We start from the raw sequence: 15,730 nt of genomic DNA on the forward strand, positions 1-15,730 counted from the left end.
GTGTGTGTAAGTAAGTGACAGCTCAGGAGCCACCTGATGGCTATGTGAGCTTTGGCAACTTAGCTCACTTTTCAACGTGTGTAAGATAGGAGGACAGGATGAGCTTCCTGGGGCTGCTTTAAGGATATTTGAGGATTAAATGAAATCATCTGTGCAAAGCAGTTAGCAGCCCAGCACCTCCGAGCTCAGCCAGTAAGGGCCTCATAAATGCCAGCTGTTACTGTTATTTCTGGGCGGCGGCCCCCAGGGCAGCCTTGGAGGTGCTCAGGCCAGCCCTCGGCTGGGGGCTCCACGTCACCATCTTTCAAGGCAGCCACATACCTGTCTCTGAGCTTTGAGAAAGTGCACATTTGTTCTTGGGGAGTTTGGGCTCTGAAACCCCCCAGAGGCGGGGTCGGTGGCTTGCAAGACCTTTCTCCCACCAGCATTCACTCCGGATATTTGAGCTGCAGACAGCAGCGAACAAAGAGGAGGCTCTGCTAGTCAACGATGCCAGGTACGTGCTAGGTGCTATGGGGAAGACTGAACTAGGCCATGGGAAGGGGGTGTTAGTTTGGACTGGCTGGTGGGGTAGAGTCTTATCAGAGGAAGTGAGATGAACCTGAAGGAGGTGAGGGAGTGAGCAATGGAGACACCTAGGTAGGTCCAGGCCGGGGGGGGGGGGGGTGTGGGCTGGGCACTGCTGTGTGTTGGTCCCTGGTGCTTCAGAGGACCAGCAAGGAGGCCAGGCTGGCTGGAGGGTTGGGAAGGGGAGCATGGGGGAGTCCAAGGCCTTGAAGGCAGTGGTAGAGAGTATGGACGTTGTTTGAGGTGTAATAGGAAGTCGGTGGGAATGGCTAATCCGATTGTCCTTTGAAGATGGTGGTGTGGACCGGTACCTCGGTGTGGCCAGGTTCTGGGCGCCGGCACATATTACGTGCATGTTTTACCTTGTTTGTGATTTTGAAAACAAGTTTCTGTTTTTTGAGTAAGTTGTAACACCACGTGGTTCAGAGTCTAAACCTAAACAGTATGAAAAGATACACATTGAGAAGTCCAAAGCTTTTGGCCTGGACAGTAGGGTAAATGGGATGCCATTTTTTGAGCCGCTCCCCCCGCCGAGGTTGGGCTTGTGAGCTGCTTCTCTGAACCCGTGACTGAGGCCAAGCCCGAGGCCATCGTCCAGCTCTCACCTCCTTGCAGTGGCTCTCCTCTGACGGGCAGCAGCAGGACCCGTGGAGGGAGCTGGTCACTTTGGGGAGGGAGCCCCAATCCCACAGGGGAGGGGTCCTTAATGATTAATCCACTTCCCCCTGAAGCGATTTGCTCCCCAAATTAAGGAGCGGCTCCCTTTGTGCGCTAAGGGCCCTGCCATTATCTGCAGCTCAAAAGACTGCTTGACCGGCCTGCAGGGAGCCACCTGGGGGCAGAAGCTCCCTGGGCCTCTGCTGACCCCTTGCCCTGGGAGGGAAGAAAAGCTGAGGGGTAAAGGCAGGGTCACGGGATTCCTGGGGGTGGGAGGAGCAGCCAAGGAACTGAGGACGCAAATGTCTAGTGCTGCCTGGGGGTAGCGATGGTGAGTGTCCAGAGGTTTAAATTATTCCAGAAATACCTATCCTGGCCCCTCTATCCTTCCCTCAGGTGGCTGCTGTTCTCGCCAGAGCCCTGTTCCCCGGCTAAACGCTGGACTTCACAGACACCTGGGGGCTCCCTGTAGACTTTGTTCTTTATGCTTGGGGGCTCCTGCTGGCCCAGAGGAAGGTAAGGGTAGGCTCTGGCAGCTCTCTGTCAGGGCAGGAAGAAGGCTCTGGGCCGGGAGCAGCCATTTCCCTCGGGCTTCTCAACAGTGCTGGTTCTGATGGAGTCCGCTGAACCTCCTGTCTTTCTGTTCATTTCAATTCAATAAACATTAAGGACGCCTCTGCATTCCCTCTCTGCTGGCGGCAGGATCTCATCCCGGTGGGCCTGGCCGAGGGCACTGTGTGCCAGGCACCGAGGCCAACCTCCACCTGCAGGGCTAACCTGGCTCAGCTCTGGCCTCCTGGATGTTCGGTGACAGCTCACTGAATCCATGAATGAACGGGAGAGTGGGGCCGCCCTCCGGAGAACAGTGTCAGGCCTTTTCTCACAACCTCTCCTTGTCAAGGCAGAGATGGCCTCCTCCCAGGTGTCCTGGCAGAGCTGGGCTGGCCCAGTGGGCAGCACTATGAGGCCGCAGGGGTGAGGAGCCAGCCAGCCACACCACATGGCTTTCCTGGAACGGGCTGTCTGAGCCCTGCCAAGCTGCCTGGAGCACTGGGGCTCCAGTGTGTGACAGGCACAAGGTAAAGAGTTGCATCTTGAGGGCAGACCGGAGAAAGAAGGGCAGGAGGGGGAAAGGAGAGGAAAAAGGGAGGGGCCTCAAGGGGGGACAATGAGATCCAAGTGCCCAGACGTTCAGGCCTTTATCATAGGGCTCAGGGCTGCCAAGAGGCCCCAGGAAAAGGCTGACCTCAGTCTTGACTGCCACCAGAGTCGGCACAACCCGAGGTGTGATTTCAATCCTTCCTTGTCCGGAAAAGCAGGCGGGCAGCCAGCCCTGGAGGGAGGAGAGGAGCTAAGCAGTAAGCAGGCATCCGCCCCCCTCCCCTTGAAATGGATTCGTCGCTGGCACTCAATGCAAAAAATTGACTATCTTCTGATAGCAGATGGTGGAAGTTTAGTTTTAGCCGTTTCCAGGGAATCCTGCTCGGCTAAGGCTTTCTGGTCCACTGGGCGGTTTTCTCCTTTCCTCCCTGGCTCCTCTAAGTTCTGTGGTCCTCTGGAGTATCCAGCGACACGGTCCCTAGTCATTGCAGTTCCCTGCTGGTTGATGAAGAGATGCCCTTCTTTTGCCCTTGTGTATCTCTCTTTGGGACTTGGGAAACTTTTGGACAGTGTCTTTCCCCATACGGGGGCTGCAGGGGGCTCAGGACACTGCCTCAGACAGGCCATTCCTCCATGATAATGGTAAAAATCAAAATATTCATTGAGTATTTACTATGTGCAGCCCTGTTCTGTTTGCCATGAACTAACTGATTTTATCCTTTCAAGACACCATGAACAGGTGAGGAATGGAGGCACAAGAGGGGAGGACTTGCCATGTCACCTCTTCCCCACCCCGCCCCCGGCTGCTCTATAGGAATTGTGGCAGAGTCAGCCATGGGAACAGAGAGCCCCTGGGATCTTGAAGCCAGTCTCTGAGACTCAAGAGTTTTGTCTCAACCTATCATTTCTGCTTAGAGTTTCAGAAGCCTATTTTGAGCTTAAGGGTGGAGAAGGACGGTTTTCTTTTTGCCCTTCCAAGGCAGTGGAGGAGGGAGACGTGGGTAGCCTGGGCTGGGGTAGGGCTGAGGGTTACAATGGACGATGTGCGGAATTGCAGGGAATACACAGAAATGAGGTGGGGACTCGGTTGATATATTAGACATTTACAAGGTTAGGGATATTTAAAAACTCATATTCGCCTCCTCAGTGGGAGTTGACTCATTCAACGTGCTGTTGTGACAGGGTGCGCTCCCCTCTTTCCTACTGCCTGTTCTTCTGGGTCCTACTCTCATTGTGCCAGCCTGGGTTGTGACTATGGAAGCTCCCTGCTGCCTATGTGTGGACTCTCAGCTCCCCGTCTTGGCCCCAGGGTCCCCTAGCTCCCCTGCCCAATGAGCCCTTTCTAGCCAGTGGCTCCCACCATACCCTATGTTTGTATGTGCTCCCCACCTGCCCCTCCCTCCACCACCTCTCTGCTTACCTGAGCTCCACCATCCTTCAAGGCCCTTTTCTCCTCCACAAGCCTTCCCTGAACCTTTGGCCCTCCTGGAGCTGGTTAAGGATATTACTCCCTCTCTTAGGCAGTCTGGGAGCCCGGCCTTGGCCAACAGACTTCATCCTGTAAACTTTGGTGCATCACACAAAGTTAGGTTTGTGATGGTTAATTTTATGGGTCAATTCGACTGGGCTAAGGATACCCAGATAGCTGGAAAAGTGTTACTTCTGAGTGTGTCTGTGTTTCTGGAAAAGAGTAGCATTTGAATGGGTCGACCGAGTAAAGAATATCTCCTTCTCCAGGGTGGGTGGTCATCACCCTATCTGTTGAGGGCCTGAAAACAACAAAAAGGCAGAGGAAGGGTGAATGTTCTCTCTGCTTTGGCTAGAACATTCGTCTTCTCCTGCCCTCAAAAATAAGCCTTTCTGGATCTTAGGCGTTCAGTTTTTGGTGATTTTTTTTTCTCTTTCTTTCTTTCTTTCTTTCTTTCTTTCTGATTCTTATTTTTAAGTAATCTTTACATCCAACATGGGGCTTGAACCCACAACCCTAAGATCAAGAGTCACACACTCCACCGACTGAGCCAGCCAGGCACCCCTGGCCTTCAGGTTTGAACTAGAACTACCTCACAGACTTCACTGGCACTTCAGTTTGCATGTGGTAGATGGCAGGACTTCTCAGCCTCCGTCATTGCGTGAGCCAATCCTTCATAATGAATCTCTTTCCATATATTTATAAATATACCTTATTGGTTCTGTTTCCCTGGGGAACCCTACTACAAGTTTCCTCTCAAGTAATGTGAGGTTAGTAATATCTGCCTCACAAGCTTATTGTGAGTCCCCAGGCCCAGCTTCTAGAAAGTGCTCTATGGGTGGCATCTATATTACCTTGATTTGACTTTTTCTGTATATATCCTATTGCCCCAGAAAGGCTATGTTCCTAGGGGGCGGGCATCATTTGTTTTCTGTGTGTCCTTACAGCCTGGCAAATGGTTGATGGTTGATAAATGTTTGAGGGTCATGGTGAAGGCAAAGGTTTTGTTTTGTTTTGTTTTTAATCCACGTTCCATCTACTGTGTCTCAACCTCTAATACATTTTGACAATATTTACTCAGTTAGAAAGGGGCAATGTAGCCCTTTTCACCAGGGTCTTTTAATAAATGACACTTGATCCTTGAGGCACCTCAGGCCATGAGAAGCCCCATCAGTGGAGCCCTGGGCCACAGCAATGTTGAATTAATGGTGCAGGTAGATATTAGTTCTGCTGTGTCTTTCCCACTGAGACCTCAGAGGAGGCACTCTGAGGCACCCGAGGAGGGTAAATCCTTGAAATAGTTTTCAAAAAGTCAGTGTTGGCTGGTGTAAACCTGTGACAATCTCAGGGTAGCTGCCTCAAACACTGTCCCATCTTATAGTGGATTGGGCCTGTCAATGTTTATACGGCCACCTCAGATTCCATCAAGCTCTCTACAAAACTTATTTATTTTTTATTTTAGAGAGAAAGAGAGCACAATTCGGGGAGAGGGGCAGAGGTGAGGAGGAGAGAGGAGAGAATCTTTTTTTTTTATTTTTTTTAACATGTATTTATTTTTGAGAGACAGAGACAGAGCATGAGTGGGGGAGGGGCAGAGAGAGAGGGAGACCCAGAATCCGAAGCAGGCTCCAGGCTCGAGCTGTCAGCACAGAGCCTTATATGGGGCTCGAACTCACAAACTGGGAGATCATGACCTGAGCTGAAGTCGGACACTTAACCGGCTGAGCCACCCAGGCACCCGAGAGAGAGAATCTTAAGCAGGCTCCTCGCTCAGCACAGAGCCTGACTCAGAGCTCCATCCCATGACCCTAGAATCATGACCTGAACCAAAGTCAAATGTCGGACACTCAACTGACTGAGCCACCCAGGCACCCTAAAACTTTTTTTTTTTTTTTTAAATATGTATTGTTCCTTCTTAGACATTTCTCAGTATTGGCTCCTGGACCAATTCTTTAGTCTTGAGTCAACCTTTGAGTGCAGTTGAAAAATAAAGGCCCATTTTCTCATAGAATGATTAGGGCTTGAGGCTGCATTTGTGAATGGAAGAATTTGAGGTTTTAGGAGTTTTATTTACATCAGGGAGATATTTTCAACTGGAATGGCTCTTGTAGATTCTATTAACATTCAAAGGCGTCCCTGCGCTTTGCTCTCAGCTCTTGGAGCTAGGCTGCCTGGCCACACCCACCAGCTTGCAGTAATAGAGTCACTTTAACTGGATCGTGTCAGGGATGGACAAGATTTTGAGGGAATTCAGTCAGAACTCAGATTTCCTAAAACCCTGCCGGCACCGTCACTCATCTCAGGTGACCCCGTCTTTGTGGCAAAATCTGCAATGGCTGCTCCTGGTCTTGGAAGGTAGGAGGGAGACATACCTCTTTCTTCTCATTTTCCCTTTCTCTCTCCCTCTTCTCTCTCATTCTCTGTCTTTTCCTCCATTTTTAGAGAAAATTTATTGAGGCGTATTTTACAGTTATACCACAGAGTTCATCCATTGTGAGCACCCAGGTCGATGAGCGTTAGTAAATTTGTCCAGCTGTGGAAGCATCACCCAGGACCCAGCTTTAGAGCAGCCTCCTCACCCAGATCCTCTTGAGCCCGTGTGTAGACAGTCTCTCCTTCTGGTCCCAATCCTGCCACTCCTGATCTATCTCTATAGTTTTGCCTTTTCTAGAAATTGTGTGTAAATAGAATCGTACAGTGTTGTCTTTTGTGCCTGGCTTCCTTCACTTAGCATCATGCTTTTACATGTATTAGAACTTCATTCCCACCATCTTTTATTATTTTTTTGACCTTTGTCCCTCTCTCATATGCACACAAACCTTCTCTGAGCTTTTAATTTTTTTTAATATTTATATTTGAGAGAGAGAGAAAGAGTGTGCGTGAGGAGGGGAGGGACAGAGAGAGAGGGAGACACAGAATCTGCAGCAGGCTCCAGGCTCTGGTCTATCAGCACAGAGCCTGATGTGGGGCTCGAACTCATGAACCGCAAGATCATGACCTGAGCTGAAGTCAGATACTAAATTGACTGAGCCACCCAGGCACCCCTGACCTTTTTTTTTTTTTTTCTTAACCTCACATGTTGGCCTAGTCTTTGGGCCCTACGGTGTCAATAGGAGAGTTGTATGGAGTCCACACACCAAGCCCGACCTAAGTAGGTACTACAGGGGCTGCTGGCCATTCAGCCTGTCACAGTCCACAGGGTCCAGGACATGTCACCGTGATGGTGGGGAGCAAGGAGAGGTGGAGGTGGGGAGAGGGGTGAGATATGCTTCCCTGTCCCCCAAGTTTGAGGCCCTGAGCCTTTGTGCAAAGAGACCAAAACAAAAAACAAAACACACACACACACACAAAAGGAAGCTGGGTGAATTAAGTCCGTTTACTGAGGATGTGGCTCAATTCCACTCAGCATGGAGTGAGGCCTGACCAGGTGCCCTCAGCAGAGGGCCCCCCGGGCTGCTGGGCTGGCAGGGCTGCTGGGTCACCTGGGCTTCTGGCTGAGCCAGCAGCGGGGCCACCTGCAGGGACCCAACAAGCCCCGGGCTGCTTGGCTTGCGCTGTCTGGGACTGCACTGGGGCTGCGCCGGTCGCTGCTGCCGTCTGTATTGCTCGGGCCAGACCCCGAGAAGAGAGGGGCACGAGCGGAAAACGGTAATGTAAACACTTTGGTTTCCGTTTCAGTAAAGAGGAGGAGGAGGAGGAAAGGAGGCATACGGGGATGTAGAAGAAGCGGCTGTGGGGCGATGTCTTTGCAGAGCTCCAGGGCCAGCTCCCTTGCTAGACAACGTGGCCGTTGCTATCATTTCCATCCCCCAGCTCGGAATCTGGAAAGTAAGAAGGCGTCTCAGGCTGTGGAGCCATAGTGGACAGCGAGCTCTGTCAACCAGGGTGTGACTGGGCTTCCCCTCCTGCCCCCACCCCAGCACCTGTGCCCGGGCATTTGCGCGCACGCATACAAACACACACACACACACACACACACACACACTCTCTCTCTCTCTCTCTCTCTCTCTCTCTCTCTCTCTCTGTCTCGCTGCAGTGCCGGCAACAGCGTGGATAAGGGCCCGCTGTCCGGGGAATCCTCGAATGCCCCTCGGGGCTTCCAGCCAGGCCAGGGCAGAGGGGACTGTAAGCCCCTCCACAAAAGCACATCCTCGCCTGACCTGGTGCTGCAGATGTTTGCAGGGTGAATCCCCAGAGGAGCCTTGCTGCCTCTCAGGGCAATGCCTCCACATAAACCTCTACTTCCTTGCTGGGTGGGGGAATGGGGAGAGGGTTGACCTAGGTCTTTAAGAAATCTTTCAGAGAGCAAATGTCTGGAGGTAGAGGGTCCTGGGATGGGAAGACAGGGAGCAAAGAGGCAGTGGGGTGGCAGTGGGGGCCCCGGGGAAGAGGGGGAGTATGGGGGAGTTGTCTTTATTCTTGGGGGAACTCTTGTTCTCAGAATACTTTTCCCGTTGGCATCAGGAGTGCTCCCTGACTTATCTGGAAACCACTGAAGAAGGGCAGGGAGCAGGATTAATTGACATCCTGGACCCTCTCTGCCTCTGCCTGTGCTACAAGGAAGCTCCAGCCCCATGAGCTGCCCCTGTGCCCTGGCCTATCCTGTTCTTTCCCCCAAAGCTAGTTGCCTAGACTTGCGTCTATGGGGGTGAGGTGGTCTGGCCCAGCCTTTGGCCTGAAGACCCTCAAGGCTGCACCTGTCCACACCGGTACAGCTGGCTACAGGAGGCATAGTTCCCCTCCCAGGCCTTGGACTTGGCTGTGGTGACAGTCATTTGTGTCAGTCATTTGTGAAGTGCCTGTTGGCAGGGGGGGGGGGGGGCTGGGTCACAGAGCCATATGGCAAGTGGTGGAACTTGGGCACACCCACCCAGGAACTCTCCGAAGCTGCTTTTACCTCAGTGCTGCCGGTGGCATTTGTGTGCTCCAGATCCAGGGGAGGGGGGAACCCAGTGAGAAGCCTGGCATGGGCACCACGGAGCCCCAGAGAGGTTGGCATCTCCTTGTGCCACCTGGTGGGCCCCGATGTTTCATCTTTTTCCTCCCTTTTTACCTGAACTGAGCTAGGGCAGCTGTGACTCAGCTCTGGCAACCCAACTTTAAAAAGTGCTCCCGACCAGTTGAGCCATGCCAGGCTGCTGGGGAGCAAAGGAGAGTGTGGCCGGAGGAGGACCAGAGGCATGTGCATCTGTCTGCCTCTGGCTGCCCCGGCTTGTCTGGGTCTTGATTGTGGCCCCGGCCGGAAGCTAGGCAAGCGCGGCACCTGACCAGCGTGCCAAGATAGCCCCTCTGTGCAGGGCCCTCTTCCACCCGGGCTGTATCCCCAGTGTCTGGGATGGTGCAGGGAGAGAAGGCCTAGACCCGCATTTCCAGGGGAGCATTGGCTGCCCCGCGTTGGGGCAGATCCTACAGCTAGTCCCAGCTTCCTGAAGAGGGGAGGGCAAGTGACGATCAGCGGGACCATCTGCCTCTGAGCGACGCAGGGGGGCAGCAGCGCAGCGCCAGGCACTTGCAGGGAGGGCTCCCGCAAGTCTCGGTGGAGACTCTTTTTTTTTTTTTTTTTTTTTTTTTTTTTTTTAAGCAGAGCCCCAGGGATGCTCTTCCCCCTCTCTCCAGAGAGGGCAGGCTCCCCTGCGGCCCGGGCGAGGAGGCCCCCAGACCCCCGGGGAAAGGCTGCGTCCCCGGGACCGCAGGGCGACAGCGGCCCGCGCTGGGCACTAGGGGTCGCCCCCGCCCAGCCCAGCCCAGCCCAGCCCAGCCATCGCGCGCGGGCCGCGGGTTTCCCGGGACCGGTTAGAGCCTCCGGGGCGGGGGCGCTGGGAGGGGCGCCTCCGCCGCCCTGCCCGGAGCCGCGGCCCACCACCCCTCCTCCCCGGCCGGAGCGCGGGCCCAGGCGCCCGAGGTCGGCTCCCGGCCGCGCCCATTCGGAGCAGGGGCTCTCGCCGAAGGCTGCCGCTGGGACCTGCGAGCGAGGCGCAGAGGCGCTTTCCCCGAGACACAAAGGTCTTTTCTAAATCTCCACGCTCCCTTCCCGGCTGCCGCAGGGGGAGCAGCGGCTCCGGGTGGGCCCAGGCGGCAGGGCCGGGAGGCGGGGCCCCGAACGGCCCCGGGACCTGGCGAGGGCGCCAGGGGACGCGGGGGGGACACCGTGGCGCGCTCTGGGCTCCTTTTGTGAACGGAGGGAAGCGTCTCCTCCCCGCGTCCCTGAGAACGGTCAGCCCGGGTTGTCAGAGCTGCGTGCCCCGAATAATAAATTGGGTTCTCTGGGGTCGGAATCCGGGCCCCACCCTGCGGGGCTTTGAGCTGGTCGGGGTTCCCCAAAGCATCGCCGCGATCGGCCGCGTCGGGATCCCCGGGGGTCCACCCCACCGTCTGAATCCGAACCCCTGGGAGGGGCCCAGGAACCTGCCCTTTTGGTAAATCGCCCAGGTGATTCGGATGGCGAGGCCAGTGTGGGAATCGTCGTTCTAAACCTTCCACCTGCCTTAGGGCGGGCGATTGTAAAATTTCTCCCCTGAAGAACTTCTGGAGATGGGATTGTCACACCCGCCTCAGTCCACGGTAACGTTCGTTCTCCCTGCTGATGGAGGAATCCTTCCTGAGTCTGGCTGTAAACCCTCCTGCTTTAATTAAGCACATTTTCTTCCGTGTGGTGGGGTGTTTGTTTGTTTGTTTTCCTTTTCTTTTTTTAATGGGATAACGAACCTGTTGGAAGACAGCTGTGCTGCCTCCTTTGTGGGACCTTTCTCGGGAGACCTGCTGTCCTCGTTCAGCCTCCGTATCCGGCTGAGCCCCCTGACTGGACCGCGTGGTGAGAGGATCCAGGACAGCCACTAGCCCGTGAATGAACATGGTCCCTTCCCGTGATGGCTAAACAGCTCCCTTCCAGGGTTTAGAAGATAACCCAGGAGGCTCCCCAAGTACCGGATACTGGAAAATCCCAGCAAAGGCGAAGGGAAAAAAAGCCTGCAGCCAGCCCTCCGGAGCCCGCCTGACCATACCATCTTCCCTTTGGCTGGCCCTTGTCCTTGATTTCAGGATGAGTTAAAATTCTTATCTGCTGTGCCTCCAGCCTACTCGGACTCGCTTTCCTGACTGCTGCAGCTAGACTTTCCCAGGCTTGGTGGGGTTATTTTTGCCTCTGGGTGGTGGTCATTACTTCCTTCCACAGTATGAGGTTCAACACAGCCACGGGGGAAAAAGAGTAAGTTAACAAAAACACCCTCAAGATGGCAGGACTGACCCCCAAACCTACTTTCATTTTCTTCCGGTCTGGGTTGTGGGTAATTTCTTGACAACTATGAGAAAGAAGACAATGAAAAATGAATTTTTTTTTTCTCCAAAGCAATTGTGAACAGATGTATAATTCCCCGCTCTCAGGAATGTCCTAGGACTCCCTTACATCACCTTAAAGGGGCAGAGGTGCCAAGGGCAGTGTTGATATTCACCCGCAGGGCTTAGCCTCTCCTAAAGACACCGGCGGCCACGACCCAGGTCACCTTTGCTGGTTCAGGGCTTCTAAATTTGGCCATGTGTGCGCAGACTTGCTTCCTTTCAGCAATTGATCTGAGTAGCAGAATCCCATTCTGGATGGCCCGAATCATCTACAAGCCAGTGGGGGTGAAGGCCGTGCTAATTGGCCACTTGCCTCACCACTGGCTTTTAAACAATCGGTTGTATTCTCTGCCCGGCAGGAAGCAGCAGGCCCATCAAGGCTCTGGGCTCCCTCTTTGTTCTGACTTTATGGCATTTTATGCCACAATGAGAAACACTGTGTACTCCGTGGGAGCCCATTGTGCCAGGCTGCAAGGATGTGGCTCCTGTGCGGAAGGGCTGGTGGTCTTCCCCCCAGCAGAAGAGGGGCTTTGTGACAGGCTGGAGGACAAAACGAGGGGTGCCAGACACTGTTCCTAGGGCAACTGCTGGCCATTGTGGAGGCAGCGTTGGCCCCTGGGTCCCTGTCACCCGCAGACTAGGGGGAGGGCAGGAGAAGGATGGACTCTGTCCTAAGTAGCAGTCCTGGGTACGGGGTAAATTATACGCCAGGACTGAGCTATCCGCAGCTCCCATGCCCTCCTGCTGAGCCGGCCACATCCCAGCCTAGACTCAGAGCCAGGTGACCGCATCTATATTAACCAGGCCTCATTCCTCAAGGAAATGCCTTCTGGGTGAGCAGGGAAGTTTCCCCAAATGAGGGCCAAGCCTGGGCCTCAAATATTTTGGGTAGACTTGGTCCTTTGAGGCAAGAGTTTGGGGTTTTCTACGAACAGTGTGAATGGGAGGACCTGGAGAAAGTCCCTGTGGCCTCACACGTGAATGGGCCGGTGGGGTTTCAGAGCTCCTTCAAGACCCTGCCCGCCTCCCAGGCCAGCGGCTGCATTCCCTGCCCCTCCTCCCAGTTTCACACAGGTGGAAGTTTCCCTACAGGTGAAATGTTAATACAGCACACCCGGGGCAGGAAACCAGGGCGGGTGCTCACTCCAGGAGGACACAGGCACCGTCATGATCCCTGAAAGGCCCGGGGTCCCTTCTGCTCTTTGCCTTTTAGCTCATGGACCGAGATTCTTTCTATGGTTTGACGTAGTCCATGGAGGTCGGCACTTTGGGGCATCGGGGAGCTGCCTTGGGCAAGCAGGGAGAGGGATTCAGGGTACAGGTACATTTCATTGAGGAAATGGAGAGCACGACACTGACAAAACCTATGGCTAGGAGAGAGCCCAGGACAGGGGACTTTGGGGGTACAGGCCCTGAATAATGGAGTACCCCACATGGGCACTGAGAGGGAGGGAGGTGAGGGAAGGCGAGTCCATTTAGCTTCCCCACAGAGGACAGCCCTGTGTCCCCATCAGCTTAACAGGCAGCTGATGGGGTCCTGTGTTCTCTGGAGATGCTTCCACCGCGAGCATTTGGAGAAAAGGCCAGTTTCCTGCTGGGCCCTTGCAGAGAGTAACAGTCACTGTTTCCTTCAGCCTGGACCTCACTCTGTGCCCTTTCGGTCTTCAGTGCCCCCACCTGGGCCCCCTTAACCCATCCCACTGCAGCAGCAGCTGCCCGCCCTCCACGTAGCTGCTGCAGTTTTCGCTCAAAAATGCAAATCTCCTGGCCTGCCAGCCCGGGGCTAGAAACCCTCCCAGAGCTGCACACAAACCCTCCAGCCCCTGCTCCCTGCCTCCGCCTCCACACTCACTTCCTGCCAGCTCCAGCCGCACTCCTCTCCTCGACTCTCTCAAACATACAAGTCTTCCTCATTTCTCTGAGCCTCTCTGCCTTTCCTTCTGCATGGAATGCCCTTTCCCTCACCACCATCCCTTGTCCAGCTGCTAAACTCCCCAAGATTTGGTTGGGACATCACCTCCTGAACTGATCAGGTGGGGGAAGCAGCTTTGGCACGAGGCTTCTCAAGCAGTGGGAAGGCCCATGGCAGAGGGTACAACCCAACTGGATTAAAAGCAAGTCCTCTTGGAACGTTAGTTTGTGTCTCTGAAGACCCTGCCTGCACAGTTGGTCCTGGAGAAGGAGTGGTAGGAAGGGGTGAGAAGGGTGGTTCCTCCCGGGACCTAACTGCTCTGGGCGCTTCCGCATCTGGCTCCTTCTTCCATCGTAAAGCACATTTCTTGATACTCTTGGTTACATGCTTATCTCTCTTCAGACTCGGAGCCCCTTATAGGCAAGGAGTTTGTATTCCCAGAATTTAGTTTAGAACCTGGCACGTAGTAGGCATACAGAAATTCTTTGAATAGATAAATATATACCTTGAACTTGAGAGGGTTCCTTTACCTAGAATATTGTTCACGCTCCACAAATTTGTGCTACTTTCTCCAAAACATAACTCAAAACTCACTTCCTAGAGAATAGGCTTTGGTTTATTAGTTCATTGATTTGAGCGTCAAAGGTTACTGAGCACCTACTATGCGGCAGGCATTTTCTAGGCACTGGAGGTTTGTGGGGCACAAAGAGAGATAAAAATTCCACAAGGGAGCTGCCAGTGACCACCACCGTCCCCCACCCCCGCCCCCCAGGAGACCATGTCCTCATTTGCAGTCATTTAGCATTTTGGTAATCACTCAATGCCCCTGGCGTCCACAGTGCCTGTGACATGATCATCAAATATGATTGGTTCACTGTATGCCCAGATCATCAGACAGGTGTAGAAGGCCCGGCTTTGCCTTCAAGTAACACAACCTCATGAGGGAGACAAATTGTTTGTTTATGGGATCACTGGAAACCCCAGAAGTCCCAGCCAGGGAAGATCTTGGTAATTCACAGCCTCTAGAAATTCACTGGATCCACTGGTTCTCTTGACCAAGTGCCACTTTCCAGTTATTTCCAGTCTTTATAAATATGTGAGTCTCATCTTCCAGCTTGGTCAGAATGGGACAACATGGCGTCATGTCAGGTGCCCACTTCCCCTGATTCCCATCTCGGCACCAGAAACAAGCCAGGGCATGGATGAGAGAGTGAGTGAATGATCATTGCCATGGGCAAGGATTCATCACTGGGTGTCTTAATGAGACACCACCAAGGAGTCAGACATGAATGGGTTCTCCAGTTCTGATAGGTAAAGGACAGAAGGGTTTTTTCCCCAACATAGGGCCTTTTTTTTTTCTTTTTTTTTGCTACATGTTACCCTCAGATTCTTGGTATTTTCTACAAAAAGATCCCGAGACTCCACTCCAGGAGAGTGTGAATTTGACAAAAGTCATTTGTTTTCGTCCTTCCATTTGGGTCCCTCTTAACTGGCTATTTGTACCGGTTATTGTGTGGTGGTTTTAGTGCGTGAGATCTATTTCAGGGTTTCCCAAATTAAATGTAAGCCTAAGAGTGTTGCCCTGTCCATTCTGCTTCCTTCTTCCTTCCCAGCAATCTGGGTTCCCAGATTGCTCCTGCTGTCACTCCTTCTCTAGGATAGTTTTACCAGAAAGTTCTGTAGACTCAATGCTTTAAGGCCTTGGTTTTCACCCATGGGGTTGTAGTGTACATTGTCCTCTCGTGTTTGTCCTGCAGTCCTGGAGGCTAGCATTGCTTACATTAGCCTGTTGATGTTTTAGCCATCTGTAACCTATATCAAACACTGGGTGCTTTGAAGTTCAATGTGCAATAAAAAGTTCATTAAAAAAGATGTGGAATCATGAAAATAAGGTTACAGAAATGTTAACAAAGGATCGTTTCCTGCTTCCTGTATTTTTTTTTTTTTAATGTATTTCTCTGAGGAATTTATGTCACCATTAAAACTACGGAAGAGTTAAAGGAAGGACAGGCCTGGGTCAAAAAGAGGGTGAGATTCCTGAGGAGATATCTTGGCCAAGACCCAGCCTGTTTTCTTAATGGAGAGCTTGAGGTCTAAGGGGAGAATTTACGCCAGAAAAAAAAAGGAGGGACAAATCCAGAATTCTTATGACTGATGGTTTGAACCCAGCATCATTAATAGGGATGGCTCAGAAGCCTGCTGTCATTGCAAGGTCTGGGCTATGTCAGGGACCCTCAAAATCACTGGGTTCCAGCCTCCAGGCAGGTGCCTCTTACCCACTTGAGGAAGAAGAGGAGAGAGACATGAAGACAGACAGAAAGTGGGGGACAGAGAAGAGAAAGTCAAGAGAAAGAGAGATGCATAGGGAAAGGGTGACAGAGTGTCACCAAAACTGCCTTGTGACACCACTGGTGGCTTGCCCGTCGCCCACACTGCCTTGCTTGCCAGTCACGACCTCCTGATAGGAGCAGAGGTCAAGTTTCAGGCCCCGAGGGGCATTGAACGCTAAAAGCAGTTCCCTGGCATGACCTTAAGGTAAGTGAGGTACCCGTGTCCGGCTACGGAGTACGCTTTCCTGGCCTGGCCACAGACAGGCATTTAGCCAAGAGGGAAGTCCCTTGGGGCTCTGCGTTCTGACTGGACAGTGACCAAATGTACATTTTGCTGGACTTTGCTAAGTCCAGGCTCCA

At 53.1% G+C, this 15,730-nt stretch overlaps 1 protein-coding gene across 8 annotated transcripts in view; it reads right to left on the bottom strand.

Annotated features, from left to right (window-relative positions):
- Positions 1–7,146: 7,146 nt before the first annotated feature.
- MARCHF10 (membrane associated ring-CH-type finger 10) overlaps positions 7,147–15,730 on the bottom strand; it is an 83,034-nt gene continuing 74,450 nt past the window's right edge. For 6 of the 8 annotated variants that reach the window (XM_042966428.1, XM_042966426.1, XM_042966424.1 and 3 more), the window contains one exon: positions 7,147–7,614. In XM_042966428.1, the coding sequence (XP_042822362.1) occupies positions 7,468–7,614 (147 nt within the window). In that variant the 3' untranslated portion in view covers positions 7,147–7,467. Of the gene's footprint in view, positions 7,615–11,048; positions 11,092–15,730 lie in introns of all 8 variants that reach the window. The other 2 variants (XM_042966431.1, XM_042966430.1) reach the window with 1 other exon arrangement.

Source organism: Panthera tigris, chromosome E1 (assembly GCF_018350195.1).
Source record: "Panthera tigris isolate Pti1 chromosome E1, P.tigris_Pti1_mat1.1, whole genome shotgun sequence".
Classification (NCBI taxonomy): domain Eukaryota; kingdom Metazoa; phylum Chordata; class Mammalia; order Carnivora; family Felidae; genus Panthera; species Panthera tigris.